Source organism: Pomacea canaliculata, linkage group LG6 (assembly GCF_003073045.1).
Source record: "Pomacea canaliculata isolate SZHN2017 linkage group LG6, ASM307304v1, whole genome shotgun sequence".
In the NCBI taxonomy this organism is placed as follows: Eukaryota; Metazoa; Mollusca; class Gastropoda; order Architaenioglossa; family Ampullariidae; genus Pomacea; species Pomacea canaliculata.
The window spans coordinates 186135-213112 of NC_037595.1; the positions used below are offsets into that span (position 1 = coordinate 186135).

Here is a 26978-nt window from a genome sequence, read left to right on the forward strand (position 1 = left end):
CTATTCAGTAATTGGGACCACCGGTTGCTCAACTGTTGCAGCTGATTGTGAGTATTAGCACAGTCATCCTTGCTGTACTTGTTAATCATTCTTTCAGCCATCTGCTTTAGGTTGTCCACAGTGAACTTTCGAGCATTGATGTTTTCCTGCAGCAACTGCAATGCACAGTCATGTTACTGAGACAGTTTGGAAATAAAAGAACTGAAAAGCAGAGGAAGGCAACAATGAAATTAAAAGCCATGTAACAATAAGTCACCTGGCTACAGTACACTTCTGTTACCAAGCACTCAGGTCTCATTTGTTCTGACCAGTCACCCAACTACACATTTCTATCACCAAGTAGTCATATCTCATCTGTTTCTACTGAATAACCTCTGTAAGGGCTTTCAAAATGCATGTGCCCACCATGGGTGGGTAACAACTGGGGCCTATAAAGCCAATTGCGTCCATGATGGGGGGTGGCACACATTATGGTACATGAGTTAGAAGTCCGAGTTTAACCTTAAGATAATATGTGCACAATGGCTTCAACATGCCTCTAAGTCTGCAGAGGTAGCCATCAGGTCTAAAAACCCTTAGTGACAGAGGGCTTGTCTATCCCACACACGCGAAAACTGGATGGGGGAAAGAAACACAAAAAGGTTCATCAGCTATAACTACAGTTCCAGCAGGCACTGTGGGGCATTCAAGGTAGGACTAGATACAGTGGAAGTCCTGGTCATCCACTGCAGCAGGGGAGGTCTCCAGACACAATGGTTTTTCTATGCCACTGGGCCAACATCTCAAGCTGAGCAAGTGGAACTGCCTCCATGCAACAGCTCTACCACTTAAAATAACTTCATGAACAGGTTTCATTGTGTCATGCATTCCCATCTTTTTACTGCTCTAAGCCCTGCAGTCATGGGGCTTTAGTAAAGTAACAGGTGGCTGTAGTCATGAACTTGCATGCTGGCAGCCCTAGATTTGTTCTTTGATCCAGGGCAACAGAGATATTTGACAATATCCAAGTGTAAACATGATATTTTTTATGAGACAGATACCGGAGAAACGTACCTAGAAGAACAAAGACCTATATGCCATTTTTACAGATCTGATAATGGTTTTAACAGACAGGCTCTCTGGGATATGCTGGCAAAATATGGCTGTCCATCCAAAGTTTGTAAAGATAATACTATTTCTCCTTGATGACATGATAGGTCAGTTCATCTGCAGAAATTACCCTTTGGAACCATTCGTCATCACAAACAGTGTCAAACAAGGATGTGTTCTTGCTCCAGTTTTGTTTAACCTTTTTTTTTTTTACTTGTATACTGTCACGTGTCATCCAGAATATTCATGAGGGTGTCTACATTAGATACTATCTGGATGGCTTACTATCCCACATCAGGCACCTAAATGCCAAGTCAAAGTGCCTCCACAAACTTGTGCAGGAAGCCATTTTTGCTGATGACTGTGCCCTCCTGGCCCACACAAATAAAGACCTTCAGCTTGACATGTTTACTGTGACATGCCAGCAGACTAGGAAAGACTAAAATGTTGTACCCAGCCTTCTCCCAATACGACTCCAGTGGACCCCAGCATCACGTCAATAGCACTGCAGTGGACCCCAGCATCAACATTAATAGCACAATATTCAAAAACACTAACAGTTTTAAGTATTTGGAAAATCATTAAAAAAAAGTCCACCAAGGCCCTCTTGCCTTCAAAAGATCAAGTTTCTTTAAGTAAATAAGTTGGTTTTGAGAACTTGTCACTAAAGCAGTCCTAAGCATCACCCTCTGAATTAGAGGAATAAGAATGCGCTATAAAGAAGAAGTGAACATTAGTGAAGGCGACATGGGAGGATGCTAGCATAAATCGGGGCAATTCATCCTATCATTTATCACTTCTATCTAGTGACAGATTGAGTTTGCCCAAGCTGTTAACAGGCAGAAAAATTATAACAATCCTGCTACAACAGGCTTGTGTTCATAACACTGCTACAACAGGTTTGTGTTCATAACACTGCTACAACAGACATGTGTCCATAACACTGCTACAACAGGCTTGTGTTTATAACACTGCTACAACAGGCTTGTGTTCATAACACTGCTACAACAGACGTGTGTCCATAACACTGCTACAACAGACATGTGTCCATAACACTGCTACAACAGACGTGTGTCCATAACACTGCTGCAGCAATGCTTGTGTGCATATGTATGTTCATAAGACTTTTACAAGGCTTGTGTGCATATGCATGTGTGAGGGGGAAGGATTCATGTTAGTGCAGGGACTTTAGCCTGAAGGGAGGTGAGTGAGGCAATGATTTATGTTGATCTACTTTGTTAGCATTGAAATCACCAGTTTTGTCATTCATTCTTTTGTCCTGCACCAGCTGCTCAGAAAAAAAAAAAGTGTTGTGGAATGATATATGGGTGAGCGTTGCACAAATATTGTGTTATGAATTATGTGTATATTTCATACCTCAGCCACTTTCAATGCCCAAGCAAAAATAAAGATGCCTGTTATCTTATTGCACTTTGTGGATTATATGATCAAAGTAAGCAATTTAGTGTTAAAAAAACCTCTCAATGGCTACACCATATATCAGTCTACAATTTAGTACAGTACACACCTATTAAGCTGTTGGACAGGCATCAGTTATCACTTTAATTAAATACAATTAATGTTACTGTCCTTCATCAGCTATTACTACAGCATACATCAGTTACACTATACTACCATCACACTCACTTTTGAAAGATCCATCGGCCTTCTCAGCAACATATAGTTGTTTCCTTATGGACTACAGTAAGGAAATCAAGGGTGCCTAGAAATGTCATATACCTCATGCTGCTTCAGCAGTACATCAGCATGCTGCAGTGAATGGTTGACTAACTTCAGCCTGATGTAGTGACTGGTTGAGTAAACATTTCACATACCTCATGCTGTGTCAGTAGTGTGTCAGCATGTTGTAGTGACTGTGGTTGGCCAAGGGTAGCATCCAGTTCTTGTTCCACCTTAGCCAGCCAGCCATCTAGCTCAGCCTGTAAGTGGTGAAACTGATTACAGTCCACCAACATGTCCTCCAACTGTGTTTTGCGACCATAGGCCTGATTTAGTGCTGCTTTCCAGCGAAGTTGCATTGACCCCACTGTTGACCACACAAGATGTGTATATATATATTCTTTTTAAAGCAAAAGCTATATTTGAATCTTTTATAAACTATTAGAATGGCACATCAGGTTAAACAGGAAAATAACATCTCAGGAAGAACAGAGGAATAACATCTCCCTTACAATGGTAGAAAAACATCAGACTGATTTCCATCTTAGTAACTTAGTCCATTAAAGAATTTTTTTACACTGAATGTACCATTTTATAGTTAAGAAGGCTGTTGCTTAAATTTTCAAACCTTCAGTTCACCACCCAATAAACTTAACAATTTGCTGGGCAATTCTTAACAATTGTGAAAGAGAGCACAAAGATACAAGTTCCCTAGTCTGCTGGCATTTATTTGTGATTCTGTACATATATATATCTACATACCAAAATACATGTGTGTGTGGGTGCATGCTCTTTTGTTAAGGACATCTCCTGACATCAGTAAGAAAGAAGAATAGATGAAAGAATGGGTTAAATTCTTTGTTATTTATGTTAGAATAGGAATGTGAATCAAAAGAATAGTGTGCTTGGAAGTCATTCAAAGGTCAACTGCAGTGGACAGCAGACAAGTGTACAGGACCTCTGAGCCAAGCAGCTGAAAACTCCCATACTGGTAATTAATTTTCTTGAAATATGTTAATACTTTAATAATTATAAGGATTTATATATTAATAATAATTACAGAGGAACTGTATGAATATCATGGTAAGGCAGCCAGCCCTGTAAACAGATGCCACATGCAGAGAAAGAACAGCGCGGCCAAGACAAGATCTGAACCTGGAACAGCCAACCTTCACTGTATTGGTGACAGGTCCTAACCCTTGTGCCACCCAGCCGTCCTCTCATTTGTGAAGGTGTTGAGTAACACAACAGTTGAGGGTGTTGAGTAAGTGAAAGGCCTGATTGTCTTCCCCTCAAGCTATCCCTTCATCAATTTCAATGCACCTCTCCTCAATCCTGGTTGCCTTTATCCCTTTCCTAATCCCATAATTGACTTTGCAATACTTGACAGCTGCTTCAGGGTTGCTCTGTTTCTTGTTGGACAATGAGATGTAGCAGCAGCAAAAATGTGCCTTTTAGGCTGATCAAGAGCACCTTTGAGTAGGTCTCCCAAATGGCAGCCTGATGGTCTTTAATGTTTCCCAACCAATTATAAATATATTTATGACCAGTGATTATGTCCATTCTCATGGCCATTGCTTGATCTCCCACAGTTTCTAACAGGGCACTGAGTGCCTTCACTGCTGTCTCTTCTTCTCCATGTCTAAAAAAACTTTACTGGGTTGTTATCAACCCCTGGAGACTTCCCACTCTCCTGTTGTCACCCTAATCCATCCCTTTGTCTATTTCATGGCATCTCTCCTTGGTGCAGGTTTTTCCTGGTATCGTGGCTGACCTTCTAATGTTCAATAGATGCTTGATAATTGCTCTTCCTCTCACTCTTCAGGGTCCATCTGCATTCATAAAAGGCTGAGAACCTCTTTAATGATCCAGCGCTGATTCTTTGCCTTCTGACATCCTAGGAGCTTTTGAGTCATGGACAGAACTAATTCTTTTACCTGATCAGAGAAAGTGACGAATTTGCCTTCTGCACCTGAAAGAGTTCAGCAACATTTTGGTCAGGCAGCTTATCTAGGTCAAAGCAAATTCAAGAATTGGATAGGTGATGCTTCAAACCTTCAGCTTCAGCCTAAGATTTGTTAAGATGAGATAATGATCACTATTGATATCCACACCTGGATATGCCATCATCTGTGCCTGACTGATGTTTAACATAAAATGTTTCTGCATCAAGATGAAGGTGATCTGATTGTGGATTAAATCATTCTGAGAATGCCTGGTCACCAGCCTTGACCTCCTGTGATGGTGAAGGATACTTGCAGGGGTTAACCTGCTGTGGCTCTGAGCAAACTCTAGAAGCATCAGGCCCTCATCGTTCATCTTATCAAGGCCTAAGCAGCCCACTGTGCCAGTCCATTGCTGGTAAGTGTCTGGAGTCATCAACTTCAGCGAAAGCTTCTTGAAGTATTCGAGGACAATTTTATCCCTAAATACACCCTCCCCGAAAATGCTCTTTTATATATATAATTAATCTTCAATTTAAAAAAAAAAGTAGGAAAAAACCCAGAAAATTTTACATGTATTTTAGAGAAAATTTTCAAGAAGAATATACAATAAACAGTAACTGTGCTATGTTGTTCATGTGACTCACATTGCTCCAAGACATGCTGTTTCTCAATATGAGATCCTGCCAAGGGTTGCATACAGTCAGCTGTGGTCAGTAACTCCTCCAGCTGGGTCTGTCGGCTCTCCATGTCTTGAAGTAATGACTATAATTCAACAGACCATGCAAGTCAAGAAACTCATAAAAAGCATTAAGATTAACTCATTCAATATAGATGTATCGACCCAACTGAGGTATAGAATAGCTCATTTAATATGGGTGTATCAAAGCAATTGAGCTGTAGAGTTATGAAGATATGATCATTCAAAGGTGTGAACTGTAAGGTCAAACTGATCAGGACAAAGAGCTACTTCTGTCCATGTATTCAAAAGAATAATCATGAAAAAATACCATGCATAAATGTCTTAGATCCAATTTTTAACACATTTGATCATAAACATAAAAGAGAACACATCGTGATCTGAAAAGGGGACAGAAAGCTGACTCTGGAGAGAAACACATGATGGCCACCTTATCAGGATGCAGACAGTAACTTTAATGGAGATGGAATTAAGGTAATGGATGACTTCTGGAGGAAAACATTCTGAAGATGATCCAACTCTTTAAGGATACTATGTAAAAGATGACTTTTACAAGGAACTGGCAATGGCAGCCTCATTAGGATGGTCTGACTCTTGGAGGCGAGCATGCAATTACCACCTAATCACAACGCAGACATGGTTCAACATTCATAAAGTGGAGTTGTACAAAACAAATTGAAGGCCACAACCTTTTCAGAGATTGGTATAAAGACTGGATTATCCACAGATGGGGAAACAACTTGATCACACATCCTACCATGACTACATGTTATTTTTAGATAACTTCATCATGGTACAGTGCATTTTGATTCCTTGTATAGCCAGCACATTTGACACATTTAACTATCTCTAAGAAGGCATCTATAGCTACCCAAAAAATCAATGCTAGAAAAAGCCATAAAAAGTTGTAGTTCCCTCACACTGCTGGCACTGGTTACTGTTCTTGGTGGGCTGTTAAAGTGTGTCCAGGAGGCCTGCCAAGTCCGCAATAGCATGCTAAACTGGTTGCCAGATTTCTATGCTCCACTGTTCCTATATTCTAGACTGCCTTTTGATATTATATTTATCAACTATTATTAATATCATGATACTAATACTATATTGTTCATAATGTAAATGTGCAGTACAGTGAGCCACAGTTCTTTAGGTGGCTTGAGAGAGCAACTTAAGTTTAATGTTAAGTTTATATTTGTTTAAGACCTTTTTAATTCTTCTCTTTTGGGGCTCTTTTCCTTATACTTTAAAAATACATGTGGGATGGTAAATCTCCATAGCTGCATATAAAATGATCTATAGACACCATATGATATTCTCTATTCTCTAGGGTTTTATTTTATTACTAACCTAATTAATCTGCTTCTTTGTTTCATTTTACTCCTACATAAAAAAAAAACAACAAAAACTGAATTTTACCATTTGATTTATGAGTCTTATTTCTGAGAATTAATACTTCATAAACTGTCTATTCTATTTGAAGGGCTAACAATGAGTCAAGGAATGGTGATTTCAATTATAATGTTATAAAACCACATGGAACAAGGAGTGGGGGAATTTGATTATCATAAGCGATTTTAGACAGGAGAAAACACTGGTGGTGAATCAATGGCTTGCTGAAGAAAATAGCAGCAATCAGTCTTTGGAGGCAGGATAAAATGTCCAACATTGTAGAAAGTGAAACTAAAGAATGTAAATAAGTACTAGTTCCCAATAAACTGTTCCCCCTTCTACGTTTGAAAAAACAAAACAAAACTGACCTTCTGATGGGTCAAGGCCTGTTCCACCTCTCTCACATCACACACACTGACACGTGTAGACAGAAGGTCATCGAGTAAATTTAGCCATTCCTTCAGCTCTTGAACAGATCTACTGAACTCTGGCCATGATGATTTTAACTCAGAAATGGTAGTTGCTGGAAGAACTGGTGCCAGCAATGGTGGAGCAGGCTGATGTTGTAATCCTGTTCTTACTAATACAAATGAATACCACGTTTTTGATCCAAATATCAAAATATCTTTCTTCAACATATGGAAATGGAGACAACAATGCATCAGTGCAGCTGAAGTAATTATTCAAACACTATCAGAAGTTATATGCTTTTATTACAGCAGTAAAATGTCATCAAAAAAAGGAAAAACCCACTTTAGGTAACACATTTAGCTAAATGAATCCCCAGCTTTTTAAAAGTGAAAATAGAAAATGAAGAATGCTTTTATTCCTATAACAAATAACAAAGCTCATGGGATTTATAAATTGTTATGAATATCTCTAATCAATTATCAGATCTACCTACAGCCAATCTTTCACTCTCTACAAAGTGTTCAAAGGTTTTAAAGTAATGCTAAAAAAAAAGACCATACATCAACAACCATGTGGTTACACTTACTCTACATGTTATGAAGGTGTGTAGGTACTGTGTTAAGAATTAAATGTTGTGGAGGTCTGTGCGAGGTGTCACCCGGGACTGCTAGCACTTTGATGAGGTATCTGCCTTCATTTGACCCACCTGTGACAGCCACACGGCTGTGACTAGGCCCGTCTAGATCTTTCTAGCGAATGCATGAGTGTGACTGATGCAAGCCTTGGTGTCTGGAATATTTGGTGGCAGTGCGTGCCTAACAAGGAAAGGCTAGATGTATCAAGATGACATTGTACATTGTATATAAGCAGCGAGGATGAGCCTGAGGACACAGAATGAAACTATAAATAGAGAGTTGCAGGATGCTATTGTGGGTGTGTGTCGCCTTTAGTTAGCGAGCGTCGCTATGATCAGAGCTGTGAAGCATGTGTTGCTGCTTAAGTAGCAGGAGTCGCTGCTAGAGTAGTTTGAGCATGTGTCACTGATGATTGTGTTTCCAGCACGTCGCTGATTTGGCAATGTGTATGCACATGGAAACTGTTGTATAAAACTGTAAATAAAGTGTTTCGCTTTGAAAAATCTTCGACTGCACAAACTCAGTTTCTTGGAGAGGTTGGCACCATAGATTAAGGACCCAAAATAAGCCACTGATGATGACATAGACAACTGGGACTTACGCTTTGTCACTCAATTTAATACAGACAACCACAATCCATCTTTTTTCATTATATACTGACCTGGAGTCATTACATCACGTATTTCATTATGTTGGAGACGATCTGCCAGGCAACATACATCATTCCAGTTACAGTTGATGCGCTCAATACGCTCTATGAGTTCAGCTGGAACATTCACTGCTTGCCCTTCATTCAGGCACAGCTGCTGAAAAGTTGCATTGATCCTTGTGATCTTGACCTGGTGTGTTTGGACAGCTAACTGGGTGGTCTGAGATAAAGCAAAAAACAGCTCCAGAAAATGCACTATTTCTCAACACCAACAAAAAAAAAAGTGTTCTTTGTGCAAATACATATAATGGCTATTGCGTGAACAGAATGTTCATAGACATTTTGGTACGTGGTACTAAACACATCTCAGCTCGATCATCTTAAAGCTTGATAGTAATATTTATTATAGTCAACACGTGATATAGATAGGACTATGCTATGAATTATGGATCCTTTGAAATTCTACCTTTGAGTCAACAACAGAATTCTTCTCCTCTGAGGAAGAGGCTGAGGAGAGAAGTGCTGCCTGGGTTTCCAAAAGCTCTTTTGTAGTCACCAGCCATGATTCAACCTCTGCTACCTCAGCCAGCAAGCCTTCTAACTGCTGCAATCGCTGCTTTACCTTTGCAGCATACTGAGATATTTCCCCTGACACCTATAAAGATTTGAAGGAAGATATTGCAAGAACGTCTGTGCCCGACTGTGTTTAAAATTAAGCACACTTTTAGGAATGGGGTAGCAGAAGGCAAAAAGCTAAGCTTTCTTTCGTAAATGCCAAGCCATCAGGCACTTTTCTGTAAACAATATGATACACGGGTGACAAAACTATGACAAAGAAACAAACAATAGCAGACAGATAACACCATAACAGACATAAATGAAATGTATGGATAAAGATAAGAAATCGAGGCGCAGACTAAATGGTGGACAAAACGTTTCTGCATCATATGGACAATCAAATCAAATATCAGCTTTGAATACTCATCAGGAGAATTCAAACTATCATAAATATAGGTACCCGTTCACCTGGGTTTATCCTAAGGATGACATAAAAGAGAAAAGAGGGGGGGGGGGGGAGAATTGGTGTTTTACGCCGTGTCAGCAACTAAGGCTATATTACGGCAAGCAGCCAGCCCTGTAAACAGATGCCACGTGCAGAGAAAGATCAGCGTGCCCGAGACGAGAAATGAACTCTGGGCAGCCAACCTTCACTGTATTGGTGACAGGCGCTAACAGCGCTAACCGTTGCGCCACCGGACCGCTCTTAAGAGAAAAGAGGGAAGCTGAAATAGAGAAAGTGAGCTATAATAGAAGACAAATTTTAATAGAAACTGGTTGCCTCTAGACTTCCCAAAATTAAACATTATCATTAATGGTTTCTAAAGAACAAACTATGAGCGCAAGTGAACAACAAACCTTTTTCCATCGGTCGTTTAGGTTATTGAGATCACGCTGAATATTCTCTTGATCTTCTTCTGACAGAGACTGCTTCTGTGATATTTTAGCACCGTTGTTGTTGATGACCTTCAGGTTCTCCTCATGGGCGGCAATGTCATCTTCACGATCCTTCATAGATACAACAAATGGCAGACCTTGTAGCTTTTTATTTCTTATAAACCATAAATCCTAAAACTAAAAGAGGGAAATGGTGATCTCTTTAGTTTTCCTAAGTAATTCTTGTCGAGAACTAGCATTTTTTTCACATTCATATCCTTTGCAATATACAGTTAGATTTATAGACTCATATCAGCCATATGCTCAACTACAGATGAATTGCTGGTTGTGTGAGCGTGAGGGTATATGATGTAGGTGTGCTCTATGAATGGTTTAAGATGTACAAATGCACATTTTAATGTTTTGAGATGATGAGCTACTTTCTTTGTCTTGTAACTAGCACTTGCTCCCCCCCACTCCCCATGTTTCATCTGAGCATGCTTCCTAAGCTGTAATTGTCCATTGGGATAAATAAAGTTGCTCATTTCATTTTATAGGTACATGAGTCAATCTCATGAGTATTAAACAGGTTAAAATGTAGCAAACACTTTATTTAGGGAGGCTAGGTGTACTTGTCTTCCGTCAATAGTGATGTAGTTTGCAATAAAGAAGAACTAGAAAAGACATATTTTTAAAAAGCCAAATCAAAATTAAATATAAACAAATAAGTAATCCAAGTGACTTCTTCATCTCTTAAATCTACAAAAAAGGACTTTTCACAATTTATGGTTCATAGCACCTACTGACTACTTTTCTACCAATGGTGTAGAAACCAACCCAATAAAACTGGTGCTTCAAGTTTGTAAACCAACAGACAAAAAGCATCAGGATAAACAGAGATGAGCTTGGGATAATACAGTGTACAATGTGCCTGAGTAGTGTAAATAACACATACATGTCTGATATACTGTTAATCAAGCTTCATATATGATCTACAGCAATTATTGTGTGGGTATCATGTAAAGTCTTTGCTACTTTGCTACCATTACCTGAAGGTGCTTTGCAGGAGAACACATTCTACAGTTTTGTAAAATAAAAAACTTTGCTACAATGACACCTGTTTGTAAAGCTTTTGAAAAGCTTTGTTTTTGCTTCCATGCCTCAAAATACATCAAGAATGTGTTTATTACAGAAGGGGGTAAAACTGTGACTGTGACACCAAGAGTCCAACATTTTTTGTTTAGGTTTACACAAAAAAGAAGTGCTAGTATAAAATTTATTTCCATGGAAGGAATTCATAAAGAAGTACATATTATAGGGATGTTTTTGTGCAGTTAGCTTTGTAAGGAACACCTTAGGACTGATAACAGATCTTAAGGACTGTCTATAATTTAAGTGATAAGAATACTAAGGTTGATAACAAATCTTACAAAATGTCTACCATGCAAAATTGATAAGAATAGTCAGGTTTATTAAAAACAAAAATAGCATCATTACCCTCCTGTGTAACAAAACTACATGAAAATAGTCATGTATGCTGAAAATATAGTTCTACCTTGACTTTTTCCAGCAGGTCTGCTAGGTACTGTGTGTCAAGGGTTAGCTTAGAGGTGAGAATGTTTTCAGTTTCATCAATCCAGAAAAATAACTCATCCATGTCATCAGTAAAATCACTTGTCTTGACGCTTCCTTCTTCACTTCTGCAACAGGATCAATGGCTGCTATGCTGAAAAGACCTGTCACGGATGCCTGTTTTTATATGCATACATGGCTTGCACACTTTTCACCCCATGAAAACCAGTTCATTGCAACAGATCATAACCAAGATTATTTCACAAAATAAATTATTTTAGCGACAATAGAAGAGGCTTCTTTTGAGAACAGACTTCCAACAGAAGGATGCTTCTAACATAGAGTACAAATTAATTTTCTCAGGTATACTGTGTCAATTAAACTATGCATGCTCAAGAAGACAGAAAAGAACAAGCATCAGTTTATTCTGTCTGGCTGATTACTAGAATGAACACTATAAGGAAAGCTAACAATAGCAGTTCATTAACAGCATGTAGTCTGGCCATCAACCGAATTATGATTAAGATGAATGAGATAAAGTGTAAATGTGGGATCTGGCTCTTAAAAATAACTACCAATGAGGGAGGCAGCATGTAACCTTTGGTGAGCTCTTTACAGGATTGGATAAAGCCTAGTCTCTTCAATGTGATCATTACCTTTTAATGCACTTCTGTCTCTCTATAACCTCTGACCACAAGGCCTTCCACCGGTGGTTGATATCCTGTAGGCTGTGATATAATGGCTGTGTGGTAGCACCTGCTACATGCTGGAGGTCCTTGCCAACAGTATTGATGTTGTTGTAGGTGCTCTGGTGTACACGCAAGCCTGCTTCCACATTCTGCAACATCCTTCATGCTTTAGTTATCTCTAGAATCCTCATGATTTGTCTTCATATTTGCTTTCACAATGCTGCATGCATAGACTATACCATTAATGTTAGACTAACCCACAATACAGAACTAGCCTATTTACCATTAATGTAGGACTGATACACAAATACAGAAGTATTTCCCATTAATTTCTGTTACAAAATACAGAACATTGTGTTAAACAATACAGAACATTGTGTCTGTTAAACAATACAGAACATTAGCACCCACACACCCACACAGTCTCTCTCTCATCCCCACACATACCCAGTCTCTCTCTCATTCACATCATGAATGAAATAGCCGATATGCTGTCTGTCAAAGGTAGACACGGTATTTGGCTTTGCCCTGGCCTAGTTGAACTGTTCATTCTTATGTTTGCAGACAATTTGGTGCTTCTATCAAGCAAACCAGGTGGACTCCAAAACTAGATAAACTGCCTCGCTAACTCATGTCAGAAGCTTGGATTAGAAATCAACTGTAGAAAAACTAAGGTAGTGGTCTTTAGGAAAGGGGGATTTGGGGAAAGACAGGAAAAGTGGTCTTTAGGAACAATGGTCTTGGAAATAGTCAACAGCTATGCATACTTCAGTTTTACTTTTATGACAACCATGAGCTCATCTCGAGGGGCTAAGCAGGTAGCGGTCAAAGGGAGGGGATTGGTGTTTTACGCCAAGCCAGCAACTAAGGCTATATCACGGCAAAGTGGTCAAAGGGAAAAGTGCCACCTCTGATAAAGAGTCATAAAAAATATAGACATGAGTAGACAGAAGTTTTTTAAGGTATTTGATGCTGTAGTACAACCAACTCATCTATATGCATCCGAAGTATGGGAATTTCTCCATGATAATAGCCCTGTTCAAAAGGTACATCTTTTCGCGTGTAAGAAGCTTTTGAATGTTTTTATCCATACTCCATCAGATACGATATATGGGAAACTTGGACGGTACCACTCCTACTTAGCTGCTATATGAAAACTATCAAATTCTCTCTCTGATTGACAAAAGTGTCCATGGAACGAATACCTAAACAATAATATACAATAACTAAACCACTAACAATAGAATCCAGCAAAAAATAATAACATAAAAGGGTAAACTAACATGTTTAAAAGGGTGTTGTGGCCTAAAAGACTAACATTAAATCAGAACCTAAAATACTAAAGCCCTAAATTGGATGGTAAAGCCAGGTCACAAAGAATTTCAACAAGTTGTGCCACATCCGCTGAAAGGGAGCAGTGACTGTTACATATTTGTGGAAAAAAAAAGAATTTCTCGCTCCCAGGATAAACCATTGCTGTAATATCATTGCCAAACCAGTGTATTCAACCTAGATAGTGAGAAGTATCACACCCCTGAGAAAGACTCATATATTTCTGGAAAAGTGTTATTTCGTTGGATATTATTTGAGTGACACGAGCTTCCCTTGATAATAAGATAATAATGTTGTGAGGACAAGAGAGATAATGACAGTGGCATATAGAATACTCATTTGATTATGAGACTGAATTGATTTGAGTTTGTTTGAGAGGGATTGTTTTAATGAGAGTGTTGATTACCCTGGATGGCCTCCCCTGCGATTTAGTTCATTAGTGTTTACCTATTTATTTAATTGTTTGAATACTAGTTGAAAACCCTGTTTACATAGTGTTGAAAGAAAGAACATGTAACTATTGCAAGACTGAGTGGTGAGGTTGTTCTATCATCTGAAAAAATGTCAGCATTCTAAGTATATGATAGCTACTCACTGCCAACATAGCCTCCTGACTCTTGAGGTCACTACTGCCTTTGTCAGTTTTTAGTTTGGCTTCAGCTTGGTCCAGCCAGAGATTCAGTTCCTTCACATCTGCTTGCAGGGAGCGCCACTGGTCAGAAACCTTGTTCCAGTATCTAGTCAAATCCACACACACACACACACGCTTTGAGGTCAGTACTAGGATTACAAGCCTTACACATCAGTCACAATCTTTTTTACAGCATACAGACATAATCTGTTCATTTCCTCATGGAACTAAGCTTATTTTCAGCTCAATTAAACTTTGCAAATCTTTCTTGTAATTACTATTTAAAAAAAAAGTAAATATTTAAGTCCTATAGTTGAGTGCAAGGTGAACTTTAAGTGGTTGGGTGTGTTGAAGGCATGGTATGTGACCTGGTATAGGCCTAATATGGGTAATTATGAGAAAACACTTCAGCAAAGCACCAAATAGATGGCAGGATTGTAAAAAGGGACTGGGTCTGGTGAAGAAAGACAAAAAAAGACAGTCAAGTGAACCGTAAAACTGGCATCTCACTCACCGTCTTCTATCTTTGTAATGCCTGTTTAGTTCTTGCCATTGTGAGCACAGCTGCGACATCAAGTTGCCAACCTGAACAGCCTCCTCTGGTGAGCTCTGATGAATCATTTCCTCTTTCTGATTTTCTAGTCCTTGTACCAGGGGCAGTAAATTAGCTATTTCGCCCTCTGCTGCCTGCAACCAAAGTTACCCCAAAAAGAATGATAAAGAACCAGCCCTGGATTTTACAAAGTCCTAGAATTGTAAAAGGAAGACTAATGTCATGAACTAGTTATAGCTAAAGACCAGGTCTTGAATTAATGAAATACATTTACCTAGGCTGATGTACTCACTACCTGAGCTGGTAAATCGAATTCCAGCAGATAGTGGCTAAGATCCCAACTGGCTGTATATGCCTTACAAGCCTTGCACTAACTGCAGTGGGCATAAATTATGCCTGCAGAGGGCAGGCTGCAGCCAATGGTTCTACTAGCCATACACATACCCCCCATTTGAATTGGACTTTGCTGTTTCTGGGTTGGTTGGTTGGAGATGTTTTATGCTTTGCCAGTAATGAAGGTTGTACCACGATGAAAAAGTATCAAATCGTATAACAATGAAAACATAATATACTAATAAAAGAACTAAATAATAAACAAATGAACTAACAAACAACTAAATAAGCAATATGAACTAACACAAACCAAGAAAAAGGAGAATAGAAATGATTTAAAAGGGAAAGTAGTTAAGGTTAAAAGATCTCCAGTAACTTTCAAAAAGGCTTATATTAAAATAGAGGCTATGAATTAAGTTTTAACTTCAAATCTGTTATAAAAGTATATAAAAGTATACTTTTATGGCTTTTAAAAATGAAAAAAAAGCTGCTGGCTGAGTGGACTTGAACAAAGAGAACAATAGTCTAGCTAAAAAAAAAAAAAAGCAACTGCTGGCAAATACTGTGGATGCTGTGACAAGTCCTTAAAACATGTATAACAGTAAAGTATCATGGACACAAAGGACAAACTGGTGGGAATTCACCTTGTAAAAGATAGGAATACATAGCACATGTGTGATTTACATAAAGTCTGCAAACAACAACATCCTCTCACTGAAGACGATGGCCAAGAAATGTAGAAAGTCAGGAAAAGAGGGCACGCAGCTTATTCTGACCTCAAGCATCAGAATGGCACAGCCGCAGAGATTAAACACATGCCACAAAGACAGTCTTACCATCTATGGTATCAGTGACTGTAAAAATAAAGGATATGGAACTAGACCACAAGAGGGTGCTCAGACTGGTGAATAAGAAGAGTTTGCACAACAGATAAGGAGAAGTGATGTTCTGTTCTGAAGACCAGTGGTTGGTTGGTTGGTTGAATTTTATGTTGTGTCAGCAACTAAGGCAAGAGAAACTTATACCACTATGAAAAGGTTAACTCAGAGTTTTATCCCTTCATCACAGGCCTTTCTCTCGCATGAATTGTAAGATACATCTTTAGTTTTTGTTTTTCTACATAGTTCCTCCCCACCTTTCCATCTGCATGCATTGGAAGTGGTCCATGTCTTAAATGGAAAAGTAGGATCATCTAATATGGTCCTTCAGGTGGTGGCAGAAACATCAGCAGCTTTACTTAAAATACTGTGATTTAAGCTTTAATAATAATTGCTTCATGCCCAGTAACAAATGCCTGCCTGCACATTCTTCTGCATATTATGTCATTCATAGACATGCTTTTTAGGACAGAAAACAACATTAAAACGCTGTAAACTTATTAGTGTTTAAAAAGATATTATTCAACAAGTTGCATAATGCTTTTTTTCCAGTAACTAGGCATTTACTTGTACAAACCTTCAGCCTTGTCTCCCATGATTCCAGCTGTGACAAGTCCTCTCTGCCTAATTCCAATGATGCCATTTGACTCAACAAATCTTGAACTTTATTCAGAAGCTGCAGAATTTCCTGAAGGAACTGAGCTGGAGACTTGAGAGCTGAAGTAGTTTGAGAAATGCTTGTTGAGACGATGTTGAAGGTTGTGCGTGTGACTGTGCCATCTGTGTCTGCTACCAGACGATCAACATTGGACTGGACAGGTTGTGTGTGAGCAATAGGCGATGACTTGTACTGTGCCAGCTGAGAGCTAATGTCCAGCCATCGCTGCTTCAGGTGCTGCAGTTCTGTTTCTGTCACAGGTGTGGCACCACGCTCCGAGAGGGCCAGGCCACGCTGCTGCAGTGAGTGCCAGTCATCTTTTCTTCGCCTGACTTCTTCTTCAAATGCCTGGCAATCCATTGAAAAATCAATCACCATGGTCATTACAGTGCCTCTCAACATGCTAAAAAAAATCTATTGACAAATCTAAATAGTCATTCTAATGCCTATCAATCCATTGAAAACTAAATCAACTGATAAATTACATGGTAATTCTTCATGAATGACTACTGGATATTTACTAGCATGACTACTCATCACTTGTCAATCTATAATCCAGGTTTTTTTCCAAGAACTAATGATTATAAGGAGGTCAAAACAGATGCCTATATAATATTTTGCTAATGCTTTGCTCCAAATTTTTTCTGAATGTTTGGCATAAAAATAGGTTAAGAAAGAGTTACAAATAAAGGCAAAGTGTTATGGAATGGACAACAAATGAGTACGTAAGAGGCCTTCACTTACTGAATTTATTGTGTAAAGTGAAGCTGTTTGAATGTGCTCACACTAAAACTTTAAAGCAGCTTTTCAGCTGTGTTATTTGTCATCTTTGCTCTTTGTGTCTGCATTAGAATGTTATGGACTGCCGATTTCTAACACTGTTGTACTTAATAAATTAGATTTCAATGAAATTAACCTGGACAGAATTTTAAAAAAAATGAAAACAAGTGCACTTTACATTTTGACAGATGGGCCAGTTCAAAGATGACCCAGCCCAAGGGCCGTATTCTGCCCACCCCTGCTCTAGAATCTTCACTTCAATCATGGTTAAAATACACACAATGTTTAAGCATCCACACACACACACAAATACTTGAACAGCAAGTAATTATTTTACACATTTTTTCATGTTTTAAACTCATGCTTATCTCTAATACTGTCTGGTTTTCTCCTATATATGCTCCTAACAGTCTGATCTTCTCCTTTGTATGCTCCTAAATATGTAATCAGATGAGGTCAAACACACATATCAATGAACCATGCTCAGAACTAATGTATGTTTAATGAAAACAGAATACTTTTCTAAAGTTTATTTTCACATGCTCTGTAACATCCTGCTATTTTAGATCTAGTTAATTTAAAATACTTTTTATAAACTGTGGTTTCTACTTTTCCCTAAACAATTTTGATATAATTATTTTGTACATTTATGCTGTCACAAAATTGTAGAAGTATCGTCTTGTGCATGCATGGGCTTAGAATCATATATGCATTTAAATGAAAGTGGTGACAGAAGTACAGCACTTCAATGCCATCACATTTGGAGAATATAGGGAGAAAGGAAAAGGAGAGAAATATAACCCTTGTAATCATGCAATACCTTTGCTGCACTTACATAATGATGAATCTTACTCCAGTAACATTTATCTTTCATTCATAGTAAAATACAGTGAGACACGCATCTTTTAATCATACCTAAGTCTATTTCTTTAAAAACAGTGAAGCCCGTATCATCATTTAGTACCCTCCCACTTGCACAAACTACATGAATGTTTGTCTTCACATGTAGTGAATATCAGCCATAACCTTATCCATAAAAATACCTTTCATCCATAACTATATGCTGGATCTCCATGCCTTTCCTCCACACTTCAATAATAAGACAATTTTTGAAAGATGGCAAATGTCAGATGCATAATATGATGGGCGGTTGATTTAATTCACCCATTTATTTTAGTGAATTTTAGACACTTTACTGTACCTGTTCCTTTTCACTACCTTCCTGCCTCAATAAAATGGGGACACCCTTATATCCTCGGGAATCAAGGATTCCATTCCTTGCTTTGCAGTTATAACCAAGAGGGGGGAATTGAAAGGCAGGGTTGAAGTGGAGCATGTTTAGCACACAAATGATAGCAGTAAAGATGGAAGATAAACATAACTGTCTCATCGGTCTTTCTGATGGCACCAACTTTCCTTTTAGAGCCCACTAAGAAAAAACAAGTGGTGCTGTATGACCTACAAATCATCAAATGGCCTCCCTTGTTCTACCTTCACCATCAGCACTTCTGCCTCCCTCTGTTTTTCAGTTAACGCATAAAAAAACCTCCGCAGTTTGTCAGATATTCTGCACACTTCCAGTTCAAGCCTTCACTGCGAGTGCTGAAAAACAATGGTGATACTGAAATGCCACACACAGCTCAAGGCTCTGTACAAAGAGGAACAACAACAAAGCACCCTGACACCTTCAGGAACACTGTGAAATGCCAGAGTCAAAAGGGAAAAACAATGAAGCACATTATGCAGCTAAGGTTGTAGGAGGTACAGATTGAACACTCCCTACAGCAAACCTTGATGAAGCAACAAGAACAGACTGAAACACTTCTCAGAGCATTTCTTGAAGAAGGTAGAGACTGATGCTCTACACAGATTATATTTTAATATACTACAAGGTAATAATAGTAAGAAGAAGAATGCTTGTATAGCATGGAATCCCAGCATGTGGCCAGACACTCTGTGCTTCAAATTACAAGGTCATAAATGGAGAATATAACTGACAGGGGATGGCTGTAAAGTACTGCTGTTCTTTCTCTCACACACATGGCCTTTTCAGAGAAGGCATCAAATGCATTTTGTTACACCACACAAGCGCACTATAACAAAGAAAGTGAATTATAACAACAGAAGTGCATTATAACAACAGAAGTGCACTATAACAAAGGAAGTACACTATAACAACAGAAGTGCACTATAACAAAGGAAGTACACTATAACAACAGAAGTGCACTATAACAAAGGAAGTACACTATAACAACAGAAGTGCACTATAACAAAGGAAGTACACTATAACAACAGAAGTGCACTATAACAAAGAAAGTGCATTATAACAACAGAAGTGCACTATAACAAAGGAAGTACACTATAACAACAGAAGTGCACTATAACAAAGGAAGTACACTATAACAACAGAAGTGCACTATAACAAAGAAAGTGCATTATAACAACAGAAGTGCACTATAACAAAGGAAGTACACTATAACAACAGAAGTGCACTATAACAAAGGAAGTACACTATAACAACAGAAGTGCACTATACTGAAGGTGTGCTGTTGCAAAGGTAGTGCATTATAACAAAGACGTGTTCTATCGCAAGTGAAGTATACTAAGAAAAAGTACACTAAAACAAATAAGTGCCTAATAAGAAGGGAGGAGGTGCAATATTACAAAATAGTATACTTTAACAAAGAAATATACTATACTAAAAGAAGTGCACAATTACAAAGGAAGTGTGCCACTACAAAAGCAATGTACTACGACAAAGAAATGGACTATTACCAAGGAAATACACTGTAACACCCCGACATGCTGATGGTTGCCTCCAGTATTTGTCCAGAAATTCTTGAACAGAATCTGCTATTTCGCTATTTCTCAGTGATTGTAAAACTAACCTGATGATCTTACTCCTAGAATTTGGCTATTTTTCAGTCATTGTTTTTGAGACCAGAATCCATTTTATTATGTTTGTGTGCTTTTCTTTTTAGTAAAGCGCCTTGAGCCCACCTTTAATGGTGTGGAAAAGTGCTATATAAATAAATATATTATGATTATTAACAAAGAAGTGCACTGTAATAAAAGAGATACAATAGCAAAGAAGTGGAAGTATTCTAAAACTAAGGAAGTGTGCTCTAAAAAAGGAAGTATAAAAAAGAAGTACACTATGACAAAAGAGATACCCTGTGATCTGTGGATGATGGCAAGTAATTTTACTTGTGTCCAGTTCTCCGTATATAAACAAGCAATAACATAAGTTATTCAAAAACCTGAACCATAGCAAGACAATCAGACAGGTCTATTTTCCAGGGTTTATTCAAATTTCTACTCTTCTCAACACAGTTCTAATGCAGACTCAGAAATGCAGTTGTCGAATGTTATCAATATGCCATGAATGTGATATATGACTGCAGGTGATTAAAATAGCAGTCAGTGATTTGTGACTAATATTTCTATTTCTTCAATTTGCTCTCATACTCATATACTTTTTTCTTAACAAAATCAGCCTGTTAGCACAACCTTTGTACCAAATCAGCAAATGAACACTACCTCCAGTGTCGAACCAAACCAGCACATGAACACTACCTCAAAGATTTCTGAAGACTCCTCTCTTCTCATCACCCAGCAGGCCAGAGTGTTGATGTTTCTTTAAGATCTTAATTGTACACAGTATATGAATATTCATTAACTCTTTCATGCAGGTATGGACTAAACATTGTTATTGCATCTTAGACAAGTGTGTACCATATGTGTATCAAAGACTATCATAGTTGTTTTTACAAAAGTGTCAGGGACATGAAACATGGGGGGATATATACAATTACATCCATGCGAACTAAAGAAGTTCTGAAAACAACTCCATGTATCTCCATTAGACCATGAATATAATGACTGTGATAAGAGGGTTAGAAATTTCTAATCATAACCACGCTTTCTGCATGAAAATAGCTATAACCAGCAGTTTAAATGTGAATCTGACGTTACTAACTTCTTCACAGCTAAACACCTAGAATAGTGGTGCCCAAGCTTTTTCTTGCCCGAGGGCTGCACTGGACATGAGATATGTCCCATATTAAAAACAGATCGGTGCGGTCTTCCCAGCAACTACAAGGAGAGATAAGAAACGTCGTCACAACTAAAAGGAGAGATAAGTGTGGTCTTTACAATTAAACAACTACAAGTTAAAGGGATTACATTTACCTTATTATCCCTCAAGGTTGTGCTTAAATAAAATTGGTATAAGCTAAATATATTCAAAAGGCACTTAAATATTTCAAGTTTGTATTGCTATGGTGTACCTACATGTTTTAAGAGCCAAATTCCAAAGCTGATGATGACAGCAATAAAACATAGGAAGGCTAAAGACATGAGTGCTGTTAGGACCATAAGCACTTGAAGCACCTCTTCTGCCATTGCCACCTCAACAGTGTCTGCCACTTAGCTTGTATATCATCCTCTGTCACTGTGACATCAATAATGTCATTTACTTGGCCTGTGGGCCCTCTCTGGCCATTGCACATTTCAGCAGTATTATTCACTCTGCCTTCAGGGCTTCTAACATTCTGACAACAGATAGTACTGCCACTCTGCCTGCAGTGTCTTTCTTGCCATCATGAAGTCAGTAGTGTCACAGTCTACAGTGCTTCTCTTGCCATTCTGACATCACTTTGCCTTTGAGACGTCAGTAGTGTCACTCCATCCATAGAAACTGTTGTGCCATTCTCAGAAATAACAATCATTCACTCTGCCAAGGAACCCTTTACTGCAACTGGGATATCATCATCTCCCACTATCCTATAAGTCACTTAGCTCGCTAGCTTTTTTGACCACTATGATATCATCATTGTAGTCTTTTCAATTCCCTTTTCTGCTTCTGGGACATCATTAATGTCAGTCACTCAGCCTGGCCTTCCCTGTCAGTTACACTCTGAATGGTATACTTCACCACTGCCTACAGAAAGCCTTCCTGTCACTTACCCTCTATAACAGCCACTCTTTCAGACCTAACTATATCAAACACTACACTCCACCACTGCCTACACAAAACAATTCAAATATAGTTATGAGCAGCTTCTCATACAATCCTGGTTATGCCACGGTAATAATGAATGTATTAAAACAAGTGGTTAAAAAAGACAAAACACAAGAATGGGGATGCATTAAGTCCGTTATCATTGTTGTCAGAAATGTCTTGCATAGATGACCAAGTACTACACTGTTTTGGTAAGACGAATGTCATCTTGCTGACTGATATGTTTCAAATTATTCTAGTCTGATGTTACTCAAATCTATGACAGGAAACTGAATTTTCTATGAATTTTCTTACTGAAAGTCAAATGTAAAGCAGCATCACCGAAATGCTGGAATGCTGTTGGCAACACAGCGAGCACAGTAATATGCGTGGTGTGATGTCACCTTCATTCAGTTATATGCATGGTGTGATATCCCCTTAATGCAATGCTTCAAAAGTCTCTGGTCAGTCTGGAAGAGCATGAAGTGTAAATTGCCTCCAGCACAATGATAGCTAAGAGGTAAAAGTACTGACATCTGAACCCAAGGGCACCCCACTCTGGTTTAAAACCACTGTGGCAAGGCCCCATTCCACCCAGCTATTGAGTGAGTCATTAGAGGGTTGGGGAAGGTAAGGCAGTGGGGAAAAGATGAACACCTCCCTCCTCTCACAAAACTAGCCCCAAGAAAAATATGGTCTCTATCACCTTAGCTAGGAAAAGAGCTTGGAGTTACCTTGACTTTACAAACTGCCCAATACCAGGTCATCCTACTAATACTACATTTAGTAAGTCTTTCTTCTTTACATCATTTTTATGTGTGTATTAATATAAATCCATAGATGCAATGTGTCCTCTAAGTTCCAGACTTCTGGGCAATGAGTCTCCTACTGAGTTACAGTTTGACATAAGTGTCAGCAACAGAAGCTAAGTCACAACTTGATGCAATTGTTTAACACCATGTAAGCAATAGAGGTTTGACACACTACAACTTGATAAATTAAATGTAATGTTAAACACCAAGTCACCAACTTTTACTATATCATAATGAGTAGAAGCTAAGAAGAAGGCTGCCTGATACAGGGGAACTGGTTAAAGACCTGACAATATAAGCTTCTCATCACCAAACAATGTCTAGTCTGCAAATGACCTTAATCAAACCAAATCTTACCCACTCCATAGTTACAAGCCCCATTAAAAGTTATGTTACTGTGCCGACTACCAATGGTGGATGATTTTGTCATGTCTACACATACCCCGTCACTAAAACAGTGTCAAGTTTAACTGACTTTATCACAGTATCCCACTTAATTGGCTGACACTAAACTCACAGGTCAAGACCATTTCATCATGCTAAATACAACCTACATCATTTTCCTCAGAATGAGTTAGCTAGAATGTTAAAGCTCACTGCAAGAAAAAAAAAAAGATATCAAACTACAGTGACTCTACAATAGCATGGCACAACATACATAACTGATGTCTCACAGCTCTGGGTGGACACAAAGTCCATAAAAGGTAATAATGACATTGCTCTACAATGGAATGGTGAGTGCACTCATGGCGTAGAGGCAAACTGTTGTAACACTGCTGGGCAGGGGCACAGCACTCTAACAGCCTTGACACATCTAGGCAGGCAGTGTAGGCAACACCAACAGGCCCATTTCCGTCTCAAACCTTTTTCTTTTGTGTACAAACTGTTTTCACGAAAGTGGTAGTAAAAGGCAAAACTGATGTTTTATGCCGGTTTCATTATCCATTCCAACTTTAGGGTTTGGTAAAAAGAACTATCACTGAGCTGCAAGGAATGTGATGTTCTGAGAACTTCCTGCCATCTCACAGCAACATTTGTCACACACCAAGTGGCAGCAGCAGATTACCGTACTCCAAATCAAGTGTGCATCATGCTGCACTCCTTGGCTTGAGAGTAACACCAACAGGACTGCTAAGGTGACAGCAAGCCAAAGGTCACCAGGTCGATCTCTTCAGTCACACATGACTGGCCATCCTGCCAGCCCAACAAATGGCCAGACGAAAAGGGAGAAGGCACTGCTCAACAAGGGTAGGCAGCACTCATCTACTACAAGAAGAGAATTTTGGGGGTGGAAGGGGGCTGCCAGCATGCTGCAGGTGCTTGCCCTCGCAGCACGGCCTGCGTACCAGGTACCAGGCTGGTTACGTTGGCGGCGCCATTACCTGGCCTCACACCTGAGCTCTGGGGCACCGAGAAACAAACTACCACAAATAAAATGTTAACACTCCTACAGATATCCTCATGGTGCTCACTGCTTTGCTACAGAAGTTTTCTCCAAGTAGTTATCGCCCTTGTCCTTCTTGCTTCAAACATTATAATCTCAGCAATGCAGTCTTTCTGATCATTGCTAATAACCATCTATATTATTTTAGTTTGAGTAAAAGACTTTCAGACTGATTATCTGTAGCTGCCATATGCTGTGTTTTACAGTGGCAGAATCAGTGTTAAAATTAGTGAATAAAGTGGTAACTTTCTGTTTCTAAACAAGGTTAGGGTTAGCATTTAAACAAGGTGGTATTTTATTGTCCAATTTTGTATCTGATAATCCACACTGCACTGAATTAGTTTCTGAACGTGGTATTTGTTTCTGCATCCTTCCAAAATAAAAAGTGTAGATAATCAAGGAACACTCAAAGTCCTTATGAAAAACAACACATAATATTCGCTGGTACACAAGGGCTGACAATTCTGGACCCAAGGAAACCTTGTTAATCAAGGAGTGATCATAAAGTAGTTGAGAAAAATCCATTGAGCAAAAGACACAATAACCACACTTCTCATCGGGAATGTAGCTAAGAAAGAGATCCAAAAACTAAACAAGTAGCAAAAAAAAAAAAAATTGCAACAAAGCATGAAGCCTATGTAGATAAAACTGGAAGACTGCATGGTCCTAGCTCAAACACAGACATGTATAATTGCTTATGGTATAATTAGTGTTGCATATTGGTGACATTCAACCTGACAAAGGCAATGTAAAAGAGACAATGCCCTCTTTATGGAATCTGACATACAAGGCTGCACAGTAATAAAATAATTACTTCCTCAATGTAACTGACAACACTGTAGTGGCCTAACTTTGACAGTGGATGTATAATTGTCCCCTTGTTTTTGACAGTGGATATTTTATAGTTCTCTCCTTGTAGCCGACAATGAACAGTCTATAGTTGTCCCCTTATATGGAGTGGGTGTTGCCTAGCTGTCCCTTCATATTTAGTTTTTGTATAGTCTAGACATTGTATCTGACATGTGGGCAGCTATTTCTGCTTCCACAGAAAGTACTCCTTACATGGCCTGTGTCCTAGTTAATACCCATGGTTTGGAGCATTTCCTGTGAACAGAAATATTCTGTGAATTTAAAAAAACACTTCAGTGAGATGACAGGTATGATTTTGTGTGTGTGGTAAAGGCAATACAAATTTATTAGTCCACAAGACAAGATGGTAGATTACACATGCCGATGTGTCATCTACAATATTCTGCAAGGAAAAATATAAAGCTAACCAAGGATTTGAATAGCAGTTTGTGGATCTAATCAGATGACTGTGTAGTGACTTCTGTCTACAAGCAAATGACAGAGCTAAGATCAAGTTAACCATGTAGCAGTAACTGTCATCTACATGACTAAACATCAAAACTGTCATCTACACAAGCGAACATCAAATGCTGAAGTATATCTGGCAAGACTGCAATGAGTGGTGAAAGATGTAGAGGCATGAGAGATAGAAGAGATAGAGGGCAAAGACGTCAGCAGAGGTTCTGAACAGCTGGGAAGGCTTAGCTTGTTTAGTTCTGAAGCATTGCATTGCAAGCAAAAGGTTAGCAAATTTAGCTGCTTCTCATTATGAGAACAACAGGTACAGCTTTATTGTAAGCAGCTTGAAGATATAAATAGTAATGAAAAATACAGGAAGTTTTTAGGTAACCTTTATCGTCTGCTTCACAAACTCCTCCATTTAAGTGACTATATCAGTTCATGTTGGCATGATCAGTAAGTTGTAGGCATAATCATTCATATTTTGCTTGAGCTATGGCTACATTTCTCTGCAATTTGCATTGGAAACACCACAACCAACACCACCACTGACAGTCCACATCAACCTGAAAAAGAGGCTTTGGACTTTGTAAAATTCTTGTATTCCTGCAGGGAAACGACTCAGAAGAATGCATTTTTTCATCATTAACATTATCACCCTTGTATGTGTGCAAATACTAACACCAAATACAATGTGCATATTTTTTCCCCTGTCATGACCTCTATTGGTCTCTTGTAGAACCATTGCTTAGAAGTAGTTTTATTCAATGCCACTGTGAAGACATAAGTTCTTATTGGCTTTTACTTAGCATCACACATTTTCTAGTTTGTTTTTTTCTCAAAAACAACAGGATAGTACTCTTCAGTGCATTTTGATTGGCTAATCATTCTAAGCCATTTACTTTCAAAGTAAAAATAATTTTTTATTTTGTACAAAATATTTCACTTTTCAATTTATCTCTTATGCATAATTTTTAAATTTAAAGTAAGAACTGCAGAGGTATTATCTGCCATTTGAGAACAATTCATTTTGAGATGTGAACATGTGAAGTACAACCA

At 38.6% G+C, this 26978-nt stretch overlaps 1 protein-coding gene across 15 annotated transcripts in view; it reads right to left on the reverse strand.

Moving 5' to 3' along the window:
• The window catches only part of LOC112567040 (dystrophin-like), a 172543-nt gene that overhangs the window by 55275 nt on the left and 90290 nt on the right, over nucleotides 1-26978 (reverse strand). For 14 of the 15 annotated variants that reach the window (XR_003099724.1, XM_025243511.1, XM_025243506.1 and 11 more), the window contains 12 exons: nucleotides 16493-16921; nucleotides 14666-14838; nucleotides 14116-14257; nucleotides 12156-12337; nucleotides 11483-11627; nucleotides 9910-10059; nucleotides 8960-9148; nucleotides 8506-8713; nucleotides 7167-7378; nucleotides 5360-5477; nucleotides 2925-3136; nucleotides 1-155 (listed from right to left, as the gene is read on the reverse strand). Coding sequence is in view for 14 of the 15 variants with exons in the window: in XM_025243511.1 (XP_025099296.1) it covers nucleotides 1-155; nucleotides 2925-3136; nucleotides 5360-5477; nucleotides 7167-7378; nucleotides 8506-8713; nucleotides 8960-9148; nucleotides 9910-10059; nucleotides 11483-11627; nucleotides 12156-12337; nucleotides 14116-14257; nucleotides 14666-14838; nucleotides 16493-16921 (2315 nt within the window). In the remaining variant the exon portion in view is untranslated. The remainder of the gene's footprint in view (nucleotides 156-2924; nucleotides 3137-5359; nucleotides 5478-7166; nucleotides 7379-8505; nucleotides 8714-8959; nucleotides 9149-9909; nucleotides 10060-11482; nucleotides 11628-12155; nucleotides 12338-14115; nucleotides 14258-14665; nucleotides 14839-16492; nucleotides 16922-26978) is intronic. The other variant, XM_025243515.1, reaches the window with a different exon arrangement.